The 16,764-nt window shown below is 38.6% G+C and overlaps 1 protein-coding gene across 4 annotated transcripts in view; it reads right to left on the bottom strand.

Moving 5' to 3' along the window:
- The window catches only part of plat (plasminogen activator, tissue), a 52,180-nt gene that overhangs the window by 14,866 nt on the left and 20,550 nt on the right, over positions 1-16,764 (bottom strand). For 3 of the 4 annotated variants that reach the window (XM_047799889.1, XM_047799888.1, XM_047799890.1), the window contains 5 exons: positions 10,280-10,414; positions 4,417-4,527; positions 4,156-4,330; positions 3,984-4,075; positions 2,451-2,625 (listed from right to left, as the gene is read on the bottom strand). In XM_047799889.1, coding sequence (XP_047655845.1) covers positions 2,451-2,625; positions 3,984-4,075; positions 4,156-4,330; positions 4,417-4,527; positions 10,280-10,414 — 688 coding nt within the window. The remainder of the gene's footprint in view (positions 1-2,450; positions 2,626-3,983; positions 4,076-4,155; positions 4,331-4,416; positions 4,528-10,279; positions 10,415-16,764) is intronic. The other variant, XM_047799891.1, reaches the window with a different exon arrangement.

Raw genomic sequence — 16,764 nt, 5'->3', positions numbered from 1 at the left:
GAATATGTTCTCTGCATTTAACCCATCCAAAGTGCACACACACAGCAGTGAACACACACACCCAGAGCAGTGGGCAGCCATTTATGCTGTGGCGCCCGGGGAGCAGTTGGGGGGTTTGGTGCCTTGCTCAAGGGCACCTCAGTCGTGGCCGGCCCGAGACTCGAACCCACAACCTTCAGGTTAGGAGTCAGATTCTCTAACCATTAGTGTTTATGTGGGGAAAGTGGACAGGTAAGTACATCACGTGACATACATTGTGCAACACGTAGGTAGTCGTTACTGTATTAGACACAGGATAGGAGCGCGTGCCACCCTCTGTACGTTTTGTGTTTGGGTAGGTAGTGTAGGTTAGTTTGGGTGTCATTCAACGCTGAAGATTTATCTCATTGCCTTTTCCTTTGTAGCATAGGTTAGAGGGTTAAATTCTAGTTAGAGCGGTTTTCTTTTGCTTATTTCTTTGTTTTGCCACTGCATGTGCCCTTTTCCCCTTTTGTGTCTTTGTTATCTTGTTTCTGTAAATATTGGAAATATTATCATCACCTTTTTCTCTTGTCACCACCACTGAACACTTGTATATAAATAATTTCATTAATAATCATTTCATATTGTTACTTCCCATCCATATCCATAAACACCCTCTGAGATCGTAACAATCTCTTTTCCGTCACAATATTTGCAATTTAACAATTGCCATTGTCTCAAAGCAGCTTTACAAAACATAAACATATAAAGAATAATATAAAGATTAATATACTACAAAAATTCAAGATTAATATTAGACATATTTAAATGTGTTTGTATTTATCCCCAATGAGAAAGTATCTCTTCATATAATAAAAAGTGCAGCTTTTGATACAATTAACCATGCTATTCTACTTGATAGGCTAGAACATGTTGTTGCTGTTTAAGGGACCGCCCTCTCCTGGCTCAGGTCTTATTTGACAGATAGCTATCAGTTTTTAGATCTAAATGGTGACTACTCTAAACAAATTTGAAGCTCACATAAATTATATCACAAGATTAACCTTCTTTCATCTCAGAAACATTGCTAAGATAAGAAATATGTCATTACACCTGGCAGAAACAACTTGGATGTCTGGATGCTGTCAGGTTACCACCCTCTCAAGTCGCTAAGGTTTGCAGACTGTGGAGTTGTGGGATGCTCCCAGGAAGCGCTCATGTCTGTGTCACCTTCTTGCTCTAGCCTTTTAGTTATGCTGTCATACCTAGTCTTGCCGGAGTCCCTGTTTGCACTTTGCACATTATTTGCATTGTTCATCACCCGATTACATTCATACAAACAATTTTCTCCTCTCTCTCTCTGTTGTATGCCATTCCCAAGCTGTTCCACTGTTAAACAGTAAGCTGGTTTAACAGTGGAAACAGCTGTTCCACTGTTAAACCAGTGTTCCGAGATCCGAGTCTGATCATCTCCCCTTACGAAGCTACTTCATCAATCCTGATGTTCTACCCCTTTACATTCAATCACACAGTACATACAATTATGTATTTTATGTATTGTATGTATTCATTTTTATGTCAAGTCAACAAAAATAGAATTTTAAATTTTGAAATTAATATAAATTTTTTAATATTTATTTTTATTCTTATTGTTTCCTTTTTGATTGTTATTTATATATTAAAATATATTATATAGTACATGGAGAAGGGTCATGTTTTGCATCCCCTTAACCCCTGGAGAGAAAAATGCCTGCTACAGGATTAGGATCTTTTCTGTGTGCACTCCCTGTGACACAACCTTACAACAAAGTGGAGGTGGCCCTGGATTCTTTATTCTTTAAAACATCCTATAGTAACAAAAACAAATATTGTTTGGCACATAAATTATATTATATTATTATATTATATGATTAGATTAAATAATTTTTAAGATAGCCAGATATTATGGGAAATATGTTGTGTGTGATGCAACAGTAGAATTTTAAAAATACATATATTTTTCATTTTAGGTCTTCTGGCACTTGGCATACAAGTCCCTGTATATGAACTGTTACTATTTAAACAATTATTTATGAAAACAAGCACATTATTTATAAATCTGTCATTCACGTTATAGGTGGTAATGGCCGAGCTAAGCAGCTGTACTAAAATAATGTGACGGACATTCTTTTACAAACTTCTGACATTATATCTGAGAAAGAACATTACTTATGCCTTCTACTGTATATATAGAAAATATTTCTTACTTTTTTGTTTTCATTTTTTAACTTATTATTTTAATCCTGTCTTATTAACCTATTATCCTTATAAATAATAAAATGATATAAAATGCTTATTTTTAGTGGTAATTTTTTCACCCAGATATTTACTTAATCTGCTGCTACTGAATTTTGTACAAATAAAAAAGTTTAATAATTTGTAATATATAAGATTTTATTAGACACTTGTCTAAGAAACTGGTCTGTGTGTTTATATATGTGTTTACTTACCTGCAGTAGCTGTGGCTGCCAAGACCCAGCTCTCTGGAATCTGGCCTCCAGGCTGTATAAGACTTGTGATAGATTGCAGGTGAGTCCCATGGCAGACAATTAGCATTGCTTTTACTGACTGACTGAGTTCCTCTATAAGACTGACCTGAGTCCTGTACACACTCCAGTACAGGGTCTGTAGAACAGAAGCATGCATGTGTTACCCATGTGCACTATATGTTTTGTTTTTGCTTATGTACAATTGCTACACTTGATTTTGATTGATTTTGATTTGGTATACACATATTGTAGACTAAAGAGTTATTTCTATAGTACCTGAACCATATTTTAAACAACAAAATGGTTAACAATGATCTGATAATTATAGCAGAAAAAGCTGATTATTTATGTCTTTTGTTATTAAAGTTATTGTGAGCAACAATTGTGTAATAGCACCTAAAATAAATTCTTATTGAGCTGCTTTGAGTTGTCATAATAATGATAAAGCACAATCCCCATTACAAAATGTTGTAATTATTAGATATTTATTTGACATAAGAAAAACACATTTGTGCAGTGTCAAAAAAGGTCTACACACCCCTGTTAACAGTGCAGATTTCTGTGATGGAAAAGTGTAACCAAAATAAAAAAAAAAGTTTCACCTTTAACATGATATAGGAACCAACAAGCTTACCTATAAAACAAGTGTACAGCTTACCTACACAGGATCATGGGGAACCTGGAGCCTCTTCCAGGGTGCCAAGGGCACAAGCTTAGGGACACAGTGGATGGATTGCAGGGCCAATCACACACTCTCTAAATAATTAAAGATGCTAATTAGTCTTTCAAGCATATCTCTGTACTGGGGGAGAAAACCCCCAAAACATGGGGAGAAGATGCAAACTCCATGCATGGTGAATGTTGAACTCCCAACCCCAGTTTTGTTAGGCAAATATGACAATCACCAAGTCACTGTGCCCACAAATATAACCTTTTTATGGAAAAAAAATTCGGAAATAACTTGGTTGTACTTGGGGTTGCACACCCTGTTTTAAGCCCTGCTCAGATTTAATCACTTTCAAATTCAGGTTCAAGAGTAACTATAATACACCTGTCATCATTGAAGTGTCTCAGCTTCACCCACAATAAAGATGAGCTGGTACTGCAGGATTCTCTTGATATCTTTTTTAAACAAATTAAACATCTGACTCCTAAAGCCATGGTCAACATGAAGCTTTCTAAGCATGTACAAGCCCTAGAAAAAAACCCTAAAAATACAGCATTGAAAAGTGGAGAAAATGGACACCACTGGGATCATCATGATTAATTATTTACTGTTGTTATTCTCTTTGGATACTATAATTCTTATTGTAGCACATTTTGGGTCAACATTTATGTGTTAATGGTGCACTAATAGATTTTGACTTCACAGTGACACTACCAAGAGGGGTAGGCTATTTTAATTTAGCTGGGACTGGGACTCTAGTCAAGAAAAAATAGTTTAATAGGGGTGTGTAGACATTTTTCCCCACGGCATGTGTGTGTGTGTCCTACCTGTTGTACAGTTTGGTATAGAACAGAATTCCCACACAATTTGAGACTTCTTATAAATGTAGCACCATGGTCTGGAGTCTCCATCTGGATTTCTATAGAAACACAGGTTATTATTTTCAAATCAGCAACAAGAAATTAGTATTTTTTTTTGTTTTAATAAATTTTATTGTACCTGCAGTAGTTGTGATTGCCCAGTCCAAGGATTCTTGTGTCTGGTTTCCTGGCTGTGAATTTTTTTCCTCTAAGTAATGTTGAGTTCCAGTTGATACACTCACCGCCAGAGCTGGAGATGCTCCAAGTACCACGATAATCATAGCCATGCCCACTCACACATTTCTCATTCAAATCTATGAGGACAAAATTTGAGGGTATCATGTTACAGTGCTCAGGCTCCAATCAGTATATTTAATGCTTGTGTCAGTTTGTACTCAACTGATTTCGCACTGTTGTCCTGAAAAACCTGGTGAACACAGGCATATGAAGTCATTGGAGAGCACTGCCTCCTTACATGTACCACCACTGTAGCATCTGGATACATAACAAGCTAATTGAGGGGGAGAGAGAGAGAGAGAGAGAGAGAGAGAGAGAGAGAGAGAGAGAGAGAGAGAGAGAGAGAGAGACTGCACATTCAAATTATGAACAAAGAGCACAGAATTTCATAAAAAGAACACCAGACCAACTGTTATGCATGTAGATTGCTCGATCATGCTTTGGGGTTGTATAGCAGCCAAGGGCATGGAGAATATCTGTAAAAAAGCTGAATTTGTAAAGAGGATGGCTTCTACAAATGAATCAGCAAAAACACCCCTCACATAAACTCTTCACCCTCCTCCCATCTGGAAAAGGGTACCAAAGAATTTGGGTCGTCATGACCAGACTGTGTAACAGTTTCTTCCCACAAGCCATCAGACTCCTTAATAATTGAACTGAACTGTACTGAGCACAACACACAAACGCACATCAACTGTATGGACTGCACCGACCTACACCATATACCATCCATCCATCAACCTGTTTACATGCTGTTTTTACACACTTTTTGCTTCTTGCACATGCTGTCTCACATTTCAGTCATTTGTTGTGTTGCACAATCCTTTACATTATCTCAGGACCTGCTGCTATAACACTGTGTTCGTTCTAGTATTACTGCATATGCAATATTGTTTGAACACACAGCATTTACACTGGTTGGCACTGTTTCTGTTTATTGTCATTTGTGTATTGTATTTTTTATATTGTCTTGCAATTTTTTGTCTTGTCTTTCTTGTCCTGCACTGTTTGCACCAGGTTGCACAGTTGCTCTTTATGTGGCAAAGACTTACTTACTAAGTCCGTAGCTCTGTCTTTGCTTTTATGTAGCATGATGGTCCTGGAGAAACGTTGTCTCATTTGACTGTGTACTGCAACATCTATATACATATGGTTGAAATGACAATAAAAGCTTCTAGACTTCTAAACTGGTTTCTGATGGCATTGATTGCACCAGAGGCCCAAAAGCCTCCATTTTAAAACATAGAGGTTTTTAGAGGTGGGAGCCCAATCATTTAATAGTTTCCATTTGCCTCAGATGAGAGGCCTGCCTCTAGGAACTGGTTTCCCTCTGGAGCCAGACCCATAGTTTCCACATCTTGAGGAGGGAGTGTAGGATTGCACTTTGTGTCTGAGAGATCTTTCCTGACAGGAATCTCTCATAGAGTGCTATATAGGAGGGAGTCTATGTCCACAAACTCGAGCTGGCCGTCAAGGAGCCATTAGACAGTGGACAGTGAAGCAGTGCTTTGGAGCAAACAGATCCACTTTTTCCCGGCTGAAAATCTTCCAAATTTGCTCCACCACCTGCGGATGGAGATGCCACTCCAAAGGCCACGAGTCCTGCCTAAACAGAACATCTGCATCCCTATTCACATGAAAATCCCTTTCAACTAAATAAATCTGGTCGTGCGAATGCAGACTGCCCTGATGATTAATATAGGAAACCATCATAGTGCTGTCTTTTTGCACTAACACATGGTAGCCCTTTAGATTTGGGGAAAATATTTTAACTTCTAGGAACACGGACCTCATCTCCAGACAATTTATATGCATGAGAAATATGGGCACTTCCAAAGCCCCTTGGTATGGTGACCCTCCAAGTCCGCTCCCCAGCCCAAAAGTGAGGCATCCATTAAGTGAGTCTTGAGTCAAGGACACCACCCTAGAGTGGGATCCAATGTCAGAAATGTATTTTCCACATAAGAATTGAACAAAACCCACAGCACCTAAACCTTATGACCCTGAGGGGATGCCTGTGGGGATGAAAGCCTGCACTCCCTCAGACAGAGCTGGAATGGCCTCATGTGATCAGACCCAAAGGGATAACTTCAGCTGCTGATGTCATAAGGCTGAGCACTCCCAACACCCCCAAAAAGGTGGTTCTCTGAGAAAGAGAAAGCATACACTTATCTGTGTTCAACTTGAAACCTAGAGACATCATGTGGGCAAGCACAGCATCTCAATGACTGGCCAACATAGCCTTTAACTAAGCCAGAATGAGCCAGTCATCCAGATAATTCAGTACACGGATTCCCCAGAGATGCAGCTGCACCAGGGTAGTGTCCTTGCACTTTGTAAATGTGCATGGTGATAAGGCTGGACCAAAAGGAAGAACACAATACTGATAAGCATCAACCCCAAAAGCTGAGGAACTTCCTGTGCAATATGAAAATAAGCATCTTTGAGGTCTATTGTCACCAACTAGTCCTCCAACCTGATCTGTGATGCATTAAGTTTCCCATCTTTCAAAATACCAACTGCCGGAGTCTCGATGGGAGAGGCCCCTTGGAGGAATGTGGTTTGGTGTTCCCCATCAATAATTGGCAACATACCCTGAAACAGAAAGCAGGAGGTGATACCCTTATTCTATGGTATTTAGGACCGACTGAGACACAAGTGGCAGAAGTTTCCATGTTGCCCAGATTGTCTGAAAGAGGTGTCAACCTCATGCTGAACTCCCAGCCACCTTGAAACAGCGAGGTGGCAGGTGCTGACCCGGGGGAAATATTTCTGAAAAGGGAGGGCCCTACTGACCCCTGAAATGCCAAAGGCGGTGGAGCAGGAGGTAGGAGAATTTTTTTAAATAAAATATACATAAATATAATATAAATAAATATTTATATATTAAATAAATAAATAAATAATCTCCCTGAACACCATGAAATGGCACTTCACCTACTTTAACCCACATTAGGTTAAGCCACAGGTGCCTCTCTGTGGCAATTAAGCAGAGTGTGAGATCTGTGGCTTGGCGAAGCTCATTTAGCAGTTCTTTTTGTTTGTCCGAGCACCTCTTGAGGATTGACCAAGGATTGACCACAAGTTCTAAAAGGGATAAAGTTCTGGGTAGTTTCCTGATCATGGCTCCAAAATTTTGATGTTTTATTACTAGAGCCACTTAGTAATCAAGAAGCTCTATCCTGCAGGAAAAGGCAGTGTTCATCACCAAGCTGTTCTTAACCTTTTCTCAACCTTTTCTTCTCCAGGCAAGCTTTTTCTGGATGCCACAAACAATAGGAAAAGGATTCATCAGACAAAATTACTTTATGCCAGTCCTCAGCAATCCAAAAACCTGTACCTTTCCCAGAACATAAGTTTGTTCTTGATATTTTTCCTGGAGAAAAGTGGCTTTTTTTGCTGCCCTTCTTGACACGGGGCTATCCTCTTTCTGGATGAAAAAGTAGAAGTGCCCATCCTCTGTCACTTGTTTGTCTCACTGTGTGTGCAGATGCACTCTGTTGCCATTATATTCACTGGTGAATTGATTGACTTTATGAAATGATACTGGCATTTGCTGGACTTTCTGGGGCACCCTGATGCCTTTTCAGAAAATTTAACCTCTCCCTTAGAAGTTCTTGATGATCCAATAAATTTAGATGCAATCTTACTAGCAACAAAATCCTTGTATGTGAATTCTATTTTGTGCAATGCAATGATGATTGCATGTGTTTCCTGGCAGGTAACCATGGTTACCAGAGGATGAATGATTTCTAGCACTGCCCTCCTTTTCAAGCTTCCATTCTGTTATCCTAACTTAATTAGCATGGCAGGCTGATCTCCAGTCTTGTCCCCATCAACACTTTCACCTGTGTTAAATAGAGAATCACTGACATGGTATGAGCTGGTCCTTTTTTGGCAGGGCTGAAATGCAGTGGAATTTTTTTTTGGGGAATGGTCAATTAAGTTCATTTTAATGGCAAAGAAAAACTTTTGTTATGACCCAGTCTAGGGTTGGGACAAACAGTGTGAGGAACTGCACAGGGTTATTGTAGGAGGTGGACAGAACATTAATATGATTCTGCAGAGTTATATAAATAATAATAAAAAAAACAAAAAACAAAGGGAAATCAATTTAATATGTTGTGATTGTATATACAGCACAGTGAACCAGAGAAGAATTGAGTGTGTTCCATGGCCAAAATAACTGACAAACACTCTGATTAGAGTCTGGAGTATATGCAATTTGGCATCATAAAAACTGAGGCAGCAGACTTGAACATTCATTTTTGTGTCATTCTCAAAACTTTCGGCCACAGCAGTACATTCTAGATTCTTGAATTTGTGACGATGCTGAACCTTTGTTCTTTGTTTGCTTGGACTGTTCTAAAGACTGTCTTTGTCTTGCCTTTTTGACTTCAGGTAGAAGGTAAAGATGTGCCCCTGCCACCACATCAGAGGGAGCCCTCACCGGAATACTAGAATTCCAGTGTTCACATCTGGAAACCACTTCTGGGTTGGTGGCCCATCAAGGCGAGCAACTTGCTGCTTACAAACAACAACTCACGGCCTAACAGGAGCAGCTCATGGTGCTACAAAACACTAATGCTACCTCCCAGAGCTGTCATTTCACATGGTGCACCCAGATAAGTTTAGGAAGGTTCTGCTGATTATTGTTAAGGTTTTTTAAGACAATGTAGAATTTTTTTAAGGACCAACCTGATACATATTGCGATGACACTGCAAAATATACATTCCCTGCTAACCGGGAAAGCCCTGGATTGGGCTGCAGCTATGTGAGAGGAAGGTGATCAGGTCAATTCTTATGCCTTAAAATCTCAAGCTTTACTTCACCCACACCCGATCCTACGACATCTGGACCCTGATCGGCCCTTTATAGTCAAAGTCTGAGCAGTGTTATCTCAGGGACATGGGTCTCCAGCTAAACTCCACCCTTGTGCCTTCTTCTCCCATAAGCTCATGCTTACTACAAGAGGCACACTACAATGGGGTAACAGAAAGTTATTGTCCATTAAATAAGCATTGGAGAAGTCAATACACTGGCTAGAAGGAGCTAAGTACCTATGTCAAGATTTAATCGATCATAAGAATCTAGAGTATTTAAAAAACACCAAGCAACTTAACCTATTTCAGGCCCACCATGCAGTTTTTTATTTTTTCATTTAATTAATTGCTTCCAGTTTACCATTATCTATAGACCTGGTTCAAAGAACAGTAAAGCTGATGCTCTCTTATGTCGATATGATCCTACCCCCTCCAGTAATTATAGCACCTAGATGAGGTTATAGACGAAACAACTCCACCCGAACGTCCCCTCTCCCTACAGTATGTTCCTACTTGTCTCAGAAAAAGTTCTCCAGTTCTTATGGAACACATTCTGGTGGAGTTCAATGTTTTCAGACATTCTCAAACAGTATGTTGTCTCCGGCTCCGTCTGTGCCATCAGACATCCCCACTATAGATGTCCAGGTTTGGACACCGCACACGTATGTCTCCAAAGGGCTATTTGGACAGAACTTAAAAACACCTTGCCACAGACTTAATCCCAGGCACATTGGCATAATGCCTATGTCACCACCACAGTCAATACATCACATGTTAAAGTAAAAAAGTTTCAAAACAGGTTTTCTCAAGAAAAATGTCAAAATATGGACAGTGCAACACCAGGACAAATTAATCGGCATATCATCTCAAACATGGGCCATGACATTCTAAACTGTACGCAGTTAGATATTTTCTGAGAAGTGTCTGTCCACCACTTCTTTACAGAAGAATGGCATGGCCTATCCCCGACCTATGGGCTTTGTCACTGATATATCCTCTCTCACATGTAAGCTAAAATCATCAGGTACATGAGGTGATTTTAGAATGTGCATAAAATGAAGATAAATAGACTGAATCTCCAGCATTTGCTGTAATATATGTCAGTGTATTAAATGTTCAGTAGATGATTCTTGAAGTAACCATGCATTAATGCTTGAGTGTGCTTAAGAATACCTGAGTGTTTTTGTGTGCGTTTCACTCACTAGTGGTAGGTATGTAGTAACAGCGTGCTCTTGCTCTTGATGCACAGCGGCAATACTCAACCTTCTGACCTCTCCATCGTAGCCAAGTTTCCCCTATCTCTCTGATTGCAGTTATGCTTGACTCTACACAGTGGTCTGGGACACACACAAATAGCCAGACAAACACACACACAGCCAACCACACAAAGAAGACAAAAATGGTTACACAGACAAAACTGTGGCTGAAATATATTTATTACTACCTCAACAAACAAATAAAAAATAAATAAAAAGGGGACAAATTTGTTGATAATAATAATAATAATAATAATAATAATAATAATAATAATAATAATAATAATAATAATAATAATGCATTTTATTTAAAGGTGCCTTTCTGAACACTCAAGGTCACCATACAAAAGAAGAAGAAAAACAAAAAAATATAGTTATAGAATAGTTACATAGAAATACAAATTGGACATTAAAACAACAACATTACAAATCATGATGTAGAATAAGTTAAACTAAACAGATGAGTTTTAAGCTGAGATTTAAATGATGAAAGAGAATCAATATTACGGAGTTCAGATGGAAGTGAGTTCCAGAACTGAGGTGCAGAGTAACTGAAAGCTCTATTCCCCATAGTTACAAGACGAACAGAGGGAACAATGAAATGAGTGGAAGAAGAAGACCTAAGAGTGCGAGTTGGATTTGGAGTATGAGGAAGATCAAGAAGATATGAAGGTGCAAGATTGTGGTAGCTTTAAATGTTAGAAGAAGAATTTTATACTTGATACAAAAAGTAATGGGAAGCCAGTGTAGCTGTTCCAGAACAGGTGTAACATGATGGATAGAGGGAGTACGGGTGAAAATACGGACAGAAGAATTTTTTACGAGTTGCAGCTTTTGAAGGGTTTTGTGAGGAACCCCAATAAGAAGAGAATTACAGTAGTCGTAGTAGCTGGGAGGTTACTAGACTGTGAATAAGAGTGGTGGTAGATTGAGTGGTGAGAAAGGAATGAAGCCTATTGATATTTCGAAGGTGAAAGTATGCAGCCCGAGTAACATTATTTACATGAGAGGTAAAAGAAGGGGTCTATCAAAGATGACACCAAGACTCTTAACCTGAATTAAAAAAACCTGAAAATTTGAAAATTTGTTAAGCACAGTTTTTGTGCCTATAATGAGAAATTCTGTTTTATTACTATTTAGTTTAAGAAAGTTATCTGAAAACCATGATTTTATGTCAATGAGACAATCAGAAAGAGCAGATGGAGGAAGTTTGGAATGTGATTTTGTGGAAAGGTAGAGCTGGGTGTCATCAATGAAACTTAACCTGGTGTTTATGAAAAATATGTCCAAGGTAAATAATAAATAACAAAGGGCCAAGGACAGAGCACTGGGGTACACCAAAGGTAACGGAAACTACAAAAGAGGTGAATGATTTTAGTTGAACAAACTGTGTGCGATCAGAGAGATATGAATGAAACCATTTCAGAGGCCTCTTGGTGATGCCAACAGTGGAAAGCTTGTCTAAAAGAATATTGTGGGAAATTGTATTAAAAGCTGCACTCAGATCAAGGAGAAGGATGATAGGTAGTAAACGAGAATCAGCTGCTATAAGCAAATGATTTGTGACTTTTAATAGAGCTGTTTCAGTGCTATGAAATGGGCGAAAACCAGATTGGAATTGTTCATATAGATTATTGCCAGACAAATGGATATGAAGTTGAGCAACAACTTTTTCCAAAATTTTAGAAATAAAAGGAAGATTAGAAGTAGGAAGAAAATTATTAAGGTTGTTGGTGTCCAAACCTGGTTTCTTTAGAATTGGAGTTACAGCAGCTGTTTTGAAAAGAGAAGGAACAGATCCAGTGGTAAGGGAAGAATAAATAATATCCATAATAAAAGGGGACAGAGAGGAAGCAGTAGCCTTAACAAGGACAGCTGGTAAAGGATCAAGAACACAGGTTGAAGATTTAGATTGATGAATAAGTTTTAAGATATCATCAATTGAGGGCAGAATAAACTCATAGAGCAGTTGTGTACTGTAGGAACAGGTAAAACTGAGACACATGGAGTTGAAACAGGAGTGGCCATAAGTTGACGATGAATGCCTTCAATTTTTGAGGTAAAGAATGATGCTAAAATATTACAGAAATCAGATGAGTACAAATGAGAGGGAAGTGAGTCGGGGGGTGTTGTAAAATTTTTCAATAAGGAAAAAAGAACCCTTGAATTCCCTTCATTAGATCCGATTAAGCCAGAATAGTATGTAGATTTAGCTTTAGCAATAGTGTCTTTATAGTGAGACATATGTTCTGAATACATTTTCTTGTGGACAGTAAGGACAGTTCTTCTAAAAAGTCTCTCAAGCTGTCGTCCTTTTGCTTTTAATTGCCTGAGAAAAGGAGTGAACCAGGGTGCAGTAACAATAAACGAAACAGTCCTAGTCTTAACTGGAGCAAAAGTATTCAACAAAATATGGAGACTATTATTATACTGAGAGACCAAATTATCTGGAATGGAACAGCTGTCAGCCCTAGGAAGACTTGCAATGCTTAAAGACAAGTTGTCCAAATTAATGTCCTTGATTTTCCGGAATGATATCATACGTGAAGATTTTGATTTGAAAAGTGGAAGAACAACATTAAAGGACAGTAACAGATGATCAGTACATGAAAAAAAGTCTGCATTGAGGTTGCCTGGAGAAACACCTGAACAACAGTTTAAATCCAAAGTATGTCCTTTAGTATGTGTGGGAAAATTCACATGTTGCTGCAGTCCGAAGCTATCCAGACAAGATGTAAGTTCTTTAGCAAGGTTGTTGTGAACATCATCCATGTGAATATTGAAATCCCCCACAAGAATTATATTTGGTGAGAGAGAGTAGTTATTTCATTCAAAAAAGCAGCAAAGTCAGGGATAAAATCCTTGTTAAATTTTGGAATCACATGGTTGAGAGATGTAAACAAACACTGGCGGAATGGCGTCACTGAGTGCAATAAAGTCATTTTGTTGCTGCCATGTTTCGGTTAAACAGAGAAAATCAATCTTGGATTTGCAAGAAGATCCTGCACAAGATGCCCTTTACTCGTAAGAGAGCGGATGTTAAGGAGACCGAAACTGACAGTGCTGTTGTTGCTTGGTCTGGTAGCCGAGTTAGCCAGGTTCGCCAGCACACGCTGCCCGGTGCGGCGACCGGCGTTCCTTGGTGGGCATCGATATATTGGCAGATCTAAGATGTCCAGATGAGCAAGCAGTGCAGGAGGTGTTGAATCATACAAACACAGACGGAAACTCAAAAGTTCAGCAGCAGAGTACTGAAACAGTACTGCGGACTGTACAAGAGGCAGTACAGTCCAGGCAAGTACAAGCCATAAGCAATAGATCCTCATTGTAGTCTAAAAGTGTATATGATGTTAATAATTATTGTTATCGGGGAGAGCAGCGGCAGCCAAGACGCACCAGCGTTCAGTCAGACTCATGACATCTCCGGATCCCATTCCTCAGTCCTCAGCTTCAACAAGGTGTGGGGAAGGGAAATTCACAAGAAAGACAAAAATGTGGGTGGTGTCAATATGAAGAATAAAAGAAAAGTAAAAAGCTTGTAAACTGTAATTATGTAGCACATTTACTGCATGATAACCAGCACTGTTATTTATCTAGCATCTGTAGTTGAAAATAGTTAGTAGTAGGGCTGGGTGATATGGCCAAAAACTGTATCACGATATCAGTGTTTCATACCGGTCGATATCGATATATATTGAACTTTTTTATAATCCATTTAAAATAAGGACCAGGAGAAAAATATATTACATTTAAACATTTTTACTTTAAGCTTAACCTTCCTCTTATCATAATCCCTTCAGTTATTAAGAAAGAAATGTCAACAACCAGGAAAACTCAAATATAAAAAATGTAAACATGAGTCTAAAGTCACAATGAACACATAACAATTATCATTAACATTTAAGGTGCAAAATGAAAGAAAATATAAGAAATGCTTAATAAAGTGTAATAAATAGTGCAAAGTGTTAAATATAAACAGGGAAACCTGAGAATTTAGTGCAAGTTTAGTGTGAGGAAGTTCACTGGCTGTTCACCTTCTGGTAAATAAAGTGTTTTAAAATATGTGCATTGTTTTGTAAACAGAAATAAAACTGAGGTAGACTGAGATACATCTGTAATATAAAACACAAACCTGATACAGTACAGTAACATTGTTTGAAATATAAAACCTGCAAAGATATGAAAAAGTAACTCAATTTATTCTTACTTTAATCATACTTGAAGTTGAACTATTCAAGTATATTTTTGTAGACTTCTAATTAGGGCTGTATCTATCGAATATTTTAGTAATCACCTATTCTACCAAAAATTTCATCGATTAATAAAATTTCATTGATTAATCGGATAAAATATATTTTTGCTTAATTAAATACAAGAGAAAATAAGACGGGTCTCTTAAAATGAATAACTAATTTGTTTCCTTTTTTAGAAAAATGAACTTTTATTTTTTAAATGCATAGTATGCAATGCATTCTACAATATTTTCTATCACAAATAAACATTTAGATACCCATTGTTTCTCTGTCTGTACTTGTGCTGTGAACAATGACAAAGTTAACTGAGAAGAATTAAGTACATTTAAGTGTCAAACATTCTGGGTTTTAAATGAAAACTTTTCTGAGATGCAAAAACAAAAACATTAATTATTTTCAAATTACTTTTTTGAAGTATCAAAACTAAGGCATACATTAAAATAAATAGTAACTAGATTTGTAAAGTTCACCGCGACAAACTTTGATGTTGGCTTTGACAGTGCAAGTATTCACAAAGACCGGTGTTTTTGGAGGCAAGTGGACATAAGGATCAGTGTTACTTTTGGAGGCAAGTGGACAGAAAGATTGTGAAAGCTACTGGACCGCTAGGGTGCAAATACTTTTGGAGGCGAGCAGACATGAGCATGTGACGTGACCATAATACTCGTGGGGCAGTTCCCCTCATTGAGCTGAGTGTTTTAATATGTCACATGTCTGTGTTGTGCAAATTTTTTATTTCACTTGTTTTGGGGGAGGGGCTACATGTGACATCACGTGGTGTTGAGGGACGTCACCAGAATACCCAGTGGGATGCCAATACTTTTGGCAAAAAGTGGCTACTGAGGGTTTCGACATTTCATGTCAATACTGCAGTCATTATGGATGTATTGCATGTGTGAGAGCTTAGAGGACTTATCGGAATTCCCCATTCAAGTCTATGTGATGTTCGATCGTTGACTACGGGAAAACCGAAAATTCCGTTGGAACTCCGAAATAAACATTTTGTCCGAAGTAAGGTCGTAAAGAATCTGTCGGTGTAAATCGCTCGAGATATAAACCTCAAAAGTTTATAACGGAAGTCTATAGGAAAAAAAGGCCATTTTGAGCTTCCGTACCAAAAATACCGGAATTCCGATCGCTTAGAAAAGTAATAGCAACAAACTTCAGAACAGGGTCTACGACAGATCCGAATTTGGTGCATGTGGCTCGAAAGCACTAGGCCGCATTTTTTTAAATAAATATTTGTCTAATAATAATAATAATAATAATAATAATAATAACAATAATAATAATAATAATAATAACTAGAACGGTACATTTCCTGAAGAAAATGTGAATGGTGCTTGCACGTGGCAACCTCACCTCATCGTGCTGAGTGTTTTGATATACGACATGTCCATGTTGGGCTAACTTTTTGATTTCGCTTATTTTGGGGGAGGGGCTACACGTGACGTCACATGACGTGACCAAAACATGCAGGAGGCAGTTCCCCTCATCGGGGCTGAGTGTTTTGATATATAACACGTCTATGTTGTGCTAACTTTTTGATTTCGCTTATTTTGGGGGCGGGGCTACACGTGACGTCAAGTGACGTGACCAAAACACGCGTGAGGCAGTTCCCCTCATTGGGCTGAGTGGTTTGATATATGACATGTGTATGTTGTGCTAATTCCGATCGCTTATAAAAGTCATAGCACACCTGTCCTCAATGAGCCGGTCTATTTGACACATTTACATTTACATTTACGGCATTTAGCAGACACCCTTATCCAGAGTGACTTACAACTGAGCAACTGAGGGTTAAGGGCCTTGCTCAGGGGCCCAGCAGTGGCAGCTTGGTGGACCTGGGGTTTGAACCCATGACCTTCCGATCAGTAGCCCAACACCTTAACCACTGAGCTACAACATCCCTCCCATCCATGGGTTTAGAACAAAAGCTGCTGGACAAGTTATGCGCCGAAAAAGTGTCCGGAAGAAGAAAAGAACTAGAACAGTACATTTCCTAAAGAAAATGTGAATGTGCTTGCACGTGGCAAGTTCCCCTCATCGTGCTGAGTGTTTTGATATGTCACATGTCCATGTTGTGCTAAATGTTTGATTTCGCTTATTTTGGGGGCGGGGCTAAACGTGACGCCAGTTCCCCTCATTGTGCTGAGTGTTTTATGTTGTGTAACTGAG

The sequence above is a fragment of the Tachysurus fulvidraco genome, chromosome 14, assembly GCF_022655615.1.
Source record: "Tachysurus fulvidraco isolate hzauxx_2018 chromosome 14, HZAU_PFXX_2.0, whole genome shotgun sequence".
Lineage (NCBI taxonomy): Eukaryota > Metazoa > Chordata > Actinopteri > Siluriformes > Bagridae > Tachysurus > Tachysurus fulvidraco.
The sequence above is the reverse complement of the archived record's forward strand: the minus strand, read 5'-3'. Positions and strand labels throughout refer to the sequence as shown.